Source organism: Dicentrarchus labrax, unplaced genomic scaffold (genome assembly GCF_905237075.1).
Source record: "Dicentrarchus labrax unplaced genomic scaffold, dlabrax2021, whole genome shotgun sequence".
NCBI classification, from domain to species: domain Eukaryota; kingdom Metazoa; phylum Chordata; class Actinopteri; family Moronidae; genus Dicentrarchus; species Dicentrarchus labrax.
In genome coordinates, this window is record NW_026136724.1 from 6,795,210 (window position 1) to 6,803,317 (window position 8,108).

General features: G+C 42.6%; 1 protein-coding gene across 3 annotated transcripts; it reads left to right on the forward strand.

The window, feature by feature from the left end:
* The first annotated feature begins 253 nt into the window (after positions 1-253).
* Positions 254-7,673, forward strand: optn (optineurin). Of its 3 annotated transcripts, none has more exons than XM_051392788.1 (13): positions 254-395; positions 1,790-1,914; positions 2,233-2,447; positions 2,621-2,782; positions 2,893-3,077; positions 3,352-3,454; positions 3,699-3,814; positions 4,089-4,238; positions 4,400-4,484; positions 4,623-4,781; positions 4,938-5,080; positions 5,963-6,045; positions 6,776-7,673. In XM_051392788.1, exons 2-13 carry the CDS (start codon positions 1,794-1,796, stop codon positions 6,886-6,888), a joined length of 1,635 nt encoding a protein of 544 aa, XP_051248748.1. In that variant the 5' UTR covers positions 254-395; positions 1,790-1,793; the 3' UTR covers positions 6,889-7,673. The 3 variants fall into 3 exon arrangements, with proteins under 3 accessions (XP_051248748.1, XP_051248750.1, XP_051248749.1); XM_051392790.1 differs by having other exon boundaries at positions 2,233-2,441; XM_051392789.1 differs by having other exon boundaries at positions 284-302.
* The last annotated feature ends 435 nt before the right edge of the window (positions 7,674-8,108 follow it).

Genomic DNA, 8,108 nt, shown 5'->3' on the forward strand with positions numbered 1-8,108 from the left:
GTTTTAACGTAACACAACGAAGTTACATCTTAAAAATGACATATGTTTTTTCATATATTTGGCAAATCACATTTTTAACACGTATTGTTGCCTATACAGCTATGTTACATTAAAGGCCAATAAAAATACATTTTCACTGTATCTCTTTAAAACTAAATAGAAATATCTGGCAAATGTTGTGCGCAGTTCTTGTAACCCTGCGAGACTTAAGTTTATGATTTTATTTAGAAAACAATCACCGGAAGCGCTGTGTTTCCTCTACGTAGTTTGACGTAGCTCCGAACCAGAAGCAGCAGCACAAGGTTGGTCGACACATTTTTCCGTCTCTCTGCGTGTTTGTGTGTGTTTTTTTGAGAACACACCCAGCCTGTGTTTAGTCGAGGAGCTGACAGCAGGTGAGTTAAAACATTATTTCTCGTTTTAACATTTGTTGTGACGCAGTTTGGCTCGGCTTGAACCACATCTGTGTTGTGTAAGTTACTGCTAGTTAACTTTTCAGTGTTTACCAAGAGTCGCACACGGGATAGGCCCACCCGAGGAAAGTGAAAGTAAAATGATTTAGTTTAGACTTAATTTTAAACAGAAATATACCTGTAACATTTTCACAGAGCGACATTGTGTCTGTAGGGTTCAGTGTTGTTATTTTTATTTATCCCACTGACATTCGTTGTATTATGGCTGAGTTACAGTGATATCTTGTATTAAATACCTCTAATCTAGTTATTGCAGCTCATCTGTGACGGTCATTCAGTGTGTGTGTGTGTGTGTGAGAGCAGAAACAGACCTTAGTGTGTATAACATACTGCTCCCTGTTATTGTAATGCCATTACTTTATCATGTGACCTGCTGATTAGATCATTCCGTTTGATTGACTGTGTGCTGTTTCTCTGCTGCTGAATCACTGAGTCACTCAGGGATGTCAGCATGCACACGAGTTAAGACAATAATACTGAGATAACCGAGAGTAGATTTCATTTAAAGTGTTTATAGTTTGTATTCATATTGTGTGCTAATGAGGTTTTCAGTTGGTCCATTTGTTCTTGTTAATATGTTGTAATAATGAATCTCTGCCTTAAATAAACGCTGTACCTTGGTGTGTGCAACATAGAGCGCAGTCTCGTCTACAAAGACTAATCTGTGGAAAGGATTGTCTTTTGATTATCTACACAACTCCTGTTGAATTTTGAAACAAATTGTAGTCCAGGCATTAGTTCTTAAAGGTCCAGTGTGTAACATTTAGGAGGATCTGTTGTTAGAAATTAAACATAATATTCATATGTATGTTTTCATAAGAATCGTTGTGTTTTCATTACCTTAGAATGAGACATTTTATCTACAGAGGGAGCGTGTCTTCTTCTACGGAGTCTGCCATGTTTGTACAGTAGCCCAAAACAGTCAAACCAAACACTGGCCTTTTGCTTTTGGTTTTAGTTTCTCCTACATGCTGGGAACAGGAAGGTTGAGACGATGGGGTTGTAATCTGCATTTACACCACTAGAAGACACTAAACCCTACTGAACCTTTAAAGCCACTGTGCAACATCTTGAATAATAATTGAACTTTTGCGCCCTCCGGTGGTTGAACTGAAAAGATGTTGTGGCAGGCTGCAATGTGCGTCGTCACTCATCATTTCTGTGACTGTAATCCAGTTGAATGATTACTGTGTTGTTAGCATTAAGTATTAATATTCAAAGCAGGCACTTCAAATCCTTTCTAGAAAACAAACTGATAACTTCTTCGTACAGCTTCTATACATATGTGTGTCTTTCTTTCCCTGTCTTCCTCTCAGCATCATGGCATCTGGAGGCCCCATGATGAACGGCGACCTCTCTCGCTCTCCCAGTCAGTCCGGCACGCTGGAGGAAACCCTGCAGCAGATGAACATCCTCATCCAGGAGAACAGAGACCTGAAAGGTGAGAGTGGGTGTGTGGTACACTGTCAGATTGAGGGTTGAAGAGTTTTTTTATATTTGTTGTTGCTACACTATTCAACAACAACAACAAGGAAGTTTGTTGCAGCCCTCTAATAGTCTTATCAGGTCAGTGTTCCTGGCGGCTCATGTCAGGGTGGAGTTTCATGGTTGTAGTAGTGGAGTAGTGTGCGTGACAGACCAGCTGGAGTAGTCTGTGGGAGCCAAAAGTCCTGATAGCCAGGGAAAGAGCCATAATTCAAATGACCTGGCTCGTACAGTGTGCATTTATTCAAATTCTGCATGTGTGTCTCACGCTCAGAGGCCCTGCGTCAGACCAACCTGACGATGAAAGAACGCTTCGAGGGTCTGTCTGCATGGCGGGAGAAGCAGCGGGAGGAGCGGGACTTCCTGGAAAGAAGGCTGGAGGAGGCTCGGGGCCGCATGGAGGCGCTAACTCTCCAAAACCAGGAGCTGAGCAGGAGATTGGGGGAGGAAGGGAAGCGAGGGGGAGCCCCGGGAGGCTTACTGGTGAGGGTGTACTGATACTACGTTTTGTTTCTTTGTTATATTTTGGGAGAAAGCAGCTGAGAGCCAGCAATATGTTCCTTTTTAAAATGATGAAAATTCTATTATATATTTCCTAATGAGACTGTGCCTCATTGCACATTAAGTACTTTTGCGTTGGTGACATGTGATATCATCTCCAGGCGGCGTCATCCAATCAGAGCGCAGAGCTGGAGGCCTTACGTGCCCAGGTTGCTCGCCTACAGGCAGAGAAGAACGACCTGGTGGCCATGAACTCTGAGCTACAGCTGAAGGCAGACCAGGACTCGAACGATGACTCCTTCATTGAGGTCATCAGGGTCTCGGTGAGGAGCAACACACAAATAAAAAACAATAAAAATGCAGTTTCATTTGGTTATTTTGAGGACTTGTGTAAACCAAAGTTTGAGATCTGGCTGTGTGTTTTCCTTCTCAGGACGGAGGCGTGGACGGCATGAACGATGTGTGTGGTTCAGAGCACAGCAGGCGTCCAGACCTGAGCATGACGGCCTCGCGTCTGGACAGCGAGGAGGTGACGGTCAGCCAGCTCCTGCAGTCACTGAGGAACGAGACGCAGCGGGCCGAGCGGCTGCAGGCCGAGCTGCAGTCCTCTGCTGCCAGGTAGAGACGGCTCGCCGCTAAATAATCCACTCATGACCCGACTCTTCCACGTTTATAGCGTCAGGAAACAGTGGAGTCAGGCTGCTAGTGGTTCCATGTGCTATTTCCTCTAAAGTGGACCAAACTGGTTGTTTTAAGGTGCAAAAGAGCAGGAAAGGGCTGCCATATTTCTCTTTTTGGCAGTAATCATCTGCTGTTTTTGCTGTTTTGCTTTCATAAAGCTCTTTATTTTTTATTGCTTTTCTAACAGTTTTTGAAACAAATTCTCCAACAGAATTAGAGAGCTGGAGGAGAGGAAGAGTAATGTAGAGGAATCAACACAGACCACCCAAGCAGAGACTACAGAGACCAAGGAGGATGCTGGGAAAGAGGACAAGGTATTTACTCAATAGTGAAAGTACTAAAACTAGTAGTGGTCGGAAGTGTGTGCAGTGATGAAGAATGCGTGCAGGCTCTGTGTGAAAGGTGATTCACATTTAAAGAACCTCAGTTTGACGTCTCATCTTTGTCTATTGTTACTGATCTACAGCCCTGTTATTCCCACAGCTGGCAGAGGTTCACTGATGTCTGTAATGATTCGTTTCCTTACCGTAATGTTTGTGTGTCATGCAAATATTTCAGGCAGCGTCTGAGGTGGAGAATCTGAAGTCTCAGATGATGACACTGTTCAAAGAACTGCAGCAGGCTCAGAGCAAACTAGATGAAGCAGAAGGCATGAAGAAGAACCTGCAGGACAGGTTAGGTTCCCCCCCCCCCCCCACACACACACACATACCCACTCTGTCGTATCTTAACCTGCAAACCATGTAGTGTAGGACAAAAATAATGCTGCTGAAGGTTTTATACTTGCACTACAACACAAATGAAATGAAAAATGAAATGCTGTGAAAAGGATTTCTAAACAATGTATACATGTTTGGATCTTTAAAGAAAAGCAAACATATGCAAAGGTTTCCTCTCTTAATCGATGTTCCTGTGCTTAATATTGTCCTGCACATGCATTGTGTGTAGATGTCGGGAGGTGGAGCAGGAGGTGGTCACTCTGAAGGCCCAGCTGGTGGAGAAACAGGCTGTTCAGTCGGAGAACGATCGGCTGAAGCTACAGCTGGACAGCATGCAGTCACAGAACCTGATGGAGCAGAGGAAGGCTGCAGAGGAGAGGTCAGAGGCAACACACAGACTTTGAACAAAACAAAACATACTACATGAGACCAGTTTCCACTGGAAAACCCCATCTATTTATATCCCAGTAATCTTTAGCTTATATATGGAGACGTGTGCACACTGAGTCACCGGTATCCCCCTTTGTTCTTCCCACACAGGAACAACCTGACCCAGCTTAAAGATGCCTACACCAAGCTGTTTGAAGACTACAACGAACTCAAGGAGGAGAGGAAGAAGAGAGAGGTCAATTTATGTGGCATAATGAGGAGCCTTTTCTGATTTCAGCCAGATAATCAAATCCTGCTGATTTCCACCAAACCAAATGCAGTTATAAGATTAGAAATGCCAGGTGTGTTTGACCTTTGCCCTCTGGTCCTGCAGTCCCAGCTGGTGCAGAAGGAGGTGGTGGACCAGCTGCAGGAACAGCTGACTGCTGCCGAAACAGCCCTGGCGGCTAAACAGGACAAGATTGACCAGATGAAGCAGGAGATCTTCCAGAAGGAGAAGGAGCTGGAGACCATATCTGTATTCCAGGCTCAGGTCAGTGGGCGAATACATTTTTCGATATCAATGTTGCCTTCTCCACATTTTGTTTAATTTAACCCTAGCATCTAGCACTGGCCCCAAAGTATCAGACAGCACGGCTCCCTTTCGGCTTCACGTCGGTCATCATGCTTTTTGCCCTCCTTTATGCAGGCCGAAGTCTACTCCTCAGACTTCTACGCTGAGCGAGCAGCGAGGGAGAAACTCCATGAAGAGAGGGAGCGTCTGGCTGCTCAGCTGGAGTATGTAAAGAAGCAGAACACCCATCTGCAGGAGGAGATGGACTCACTGGGCCGGTACGGACAGGAGACAGAGTTTTCAAGCCTGTAGTTTAGTTCAGATGGTCTGGACTAACGTAGATAAAGAAACAGTACATAGTTCCCTTTCAGTTCTAGTCTGGTTCCTTTCGCTCACAAACCAACAGCAGTAAACACAAAGTTTTATGGGCCGACTGGTTACTCATTAATGAGACAGTTATGGTGATGTCATCCTGTGTCATCAATGCCACGTGGACCCGTGTAGGAATCAGATTCTGAGAGACTGACAGCAACTCATGCAGCAGTTAACTGAACCATATGATGTTTTCATTGTGGTCACAAAGGAATATCATGATTAATAGCTGAGACTTTGTGTGTCATAAATCTTAACAAATAGGACAAAACAGGAGTCTTGTTCTGTGATATTACGGGGGGATGGTTACTGTGTCGGCACTCAACTCCTTTTCACTTACTGATACATAAGAGAAACACACATGACATGACAAGTGAATTTTCCCGTTGTGGGATTAGTAAAGTAATCTAAATAAATATGTAATATAAATATACTTATACAGATTGGATGGAGGATCATCACAAACATCTGTTCGATTTAATAGTGGAATTCACACTGAAATCACATATCTGCTATCACAAAATCTAGTGGTCAGTCTGCAGACAGTAATCTGTGTTACTAGATACACACTGGGAAACACATTCCACATTATTACTGTGAAGATGGGATGCATGGTAGCTCACCTGCTGGAGCGCATAAAAAGCCCCAAAAATATCCGTTATATAAAAAAGATTACAATGAAGATTACACATTAGTACGACATCCTGACTTGGACTGTCTGGAACCGTTCTCAGGGGGGGTCCAGTTTTTGTTTTTCTGCAACAATATTTCTTGTGTCCCTTCATTAGGCGGTCGCTGAATGAAATGCAGAGGAGACATGTGTCAATGGGAGGAAATCAACATGGAGCCGCCGCAAATCTGGTTGGAAGAGGTAGGCAGGCAAACTTCCTCTTAGTCTGTGTACAAATTCCAGTGCCTTCCTTCAAAAAGTAATTTGTCATCTTGGGAGATTTGTTTTCTTGCCAAGTTAGATGACTCATGTCTGTACACTAAATATGAGGCTGTTTAGCTTAGCCTAGCATGGAAGCAGGGGGAAACGCCTTGCCGGAAGTACTTCTTGGCTGCGGCAGTGACTACCTGGAGTTGTCTTGTCACTCTGGAGGTTTTAGATAAAGGTTCTACATGGGGCGAGTCAGGATGACTTGAGGAAGTCACTAGCCCGGCAAATAAATAATTCCAGCATGTAACTCCACATAAAACCACGAATTGTTGTTTTTGCATTTCATTTTTTGTATGGAATTAATAAACGTGATATAATATGTTAATTAGTTAGTTGGTTATTTAGACATGCTGGTGAGGGGATTTTCTGCCTTTTCACCGAGCCATGCTAACTGTTTCTGCTAAGCTAAGCTAACTGACTGCTGCCTCTAGTTTCATATTTAGCATACAGACACAAGAGTGGTATCAATTTTCTCATCTAACTCTGGGCTAGAAATAAGTGTATTCCTCAAAATGTCAAACTATTCCTTTATTCTCTACAGAAACATGTTATTAGTGCAGCTTGTCATCTTATACAACACACTCTGAGAGAACGTGCTAGTTTGACGGCTTACTTCCATATTGGGCTTGTTCAGGTTGTGATCTGTGTCTCTGACTTTCAGGTACTGACTGGCAGCATCAGGGCAATATTCCCGAACACGCCTGTCCCAAGTGCAATGAGATCCTTCCAGACCTGGACTCCCTGCAGATCCACATCATGGACTGCATCAACTAGACCACCATCATCACAAGCATCCACGACAACAGCAGCTTCATTAGCACCTTAATCTGAGTCTTCCTCTGCTTTTACCTGTCCCTCTTCTCGGATCCCTGAGACGACACACCATGTTCCATGAAAAAATTGTTCTAGGACTGGAATGCTTTTAAAACAGTTAGTCCTCAGTGAGTTTAATTTAAATATATTTTATAAAGATTTGGACTAGAACAGGAAAAATATTGTAGGAGACATCTTGGAGGATTCGGGCCCATGTCATCTGACACATAGTCTGTTTGTTGCTGTAACGAAGAAGGCAAAACAAGTCTGGAATATCAAACTGCACATACACTTTGATAAGATTTCAGTTTGCCGCTGTCTGCCGGTGGTGCACACATTAGGTTCACCCTATACAAGCATTTGATTACCAAATATTTGGTTGCTGAAGGATTCTTTTTTAATTACTTTTTTAAGGTTCCTTGTCAGATTTAAAATGTAATTCTTTCCATATTTTTTGCTTGGAAAGGATATTTTTGCTCAATTGGTTTGTTGGCGTTGGTGGTAAAAAGGAGCATGCACCATGTAGGCACTTTAATATGACATATATATATTTTATTTTGACTCTGCAGATGATACATGGTGATAGAACGTAATATATTTAAATTGTTAATCAACCTGTCGCTTTATGTGACAGCCTTTTTAATGTATGTGGAGGAGGCTCCAACACCCTGTTGATTCTGTAGTATTAAAGACTTCTGTTCCATGTTGTAATTCTGTAAATGAAAATAAAATCATCTGCAAATTTCTGTCTGCTTTAAGTTCAAACCTGGGAGTGTGAATGAGTATGTGAAAAAACACTTGAATTGGAATAGATAGAAGTCTTACAAACACCTTTGCATGTGACATCCTTCTGTCTTAATCAATATCAACTTGCGTCAACTTTACCAAATTAGTTAGCTCTGGTGTACAACAGAGATAAAAATGTGATTGAAAATTGCTCCTATAAAGATTCTGCGCAACAAATTGCACATATTTAGACTCCCGCTCTAGTGAATAGTTCATATTCATTTGATATTTTAGGAAATTAACTTCTTTGCTTATTTCCCAGAGTTAGATGAGGAGATTGATGACACTGTCCGCCAAGATTAGACTCCAGCTGCTTAGCTTAGCTTAGCATAAAGACTGAAAATGGGTAAACGGCTAGCCTGGCTCTGTCAAAATCAAAGATCAAAACAAAATCC

What these genes read in the sequence shown, in the direction of transcription:
- optn (XM_051392788.1), top strand. Translation starts at nt 1,794, where the DNA reads ATGGCATCTGGAGGCCCCATGATGAACGGCGACCTCTCTCGCTCTCCC. An exon ending in AGGAAGGCTGCAGAGGAGAG is followed by an intron (nt 4,239 to 4,399) that starts GTCAGAGGCAAC and finishes CTTCCCACACAG; the next exon opens with GAACAACCTGACCCAGCTTA. An exon ending in AGGAGAGGAAGAAGAGAGAG is followed by an intron (nt 4,485 to 4,622) that starts GTCAATTTATGT and finishes CTGGTCCTGCAG; the next exon opens with TCCCAGCTGGTGCAGAAGGA.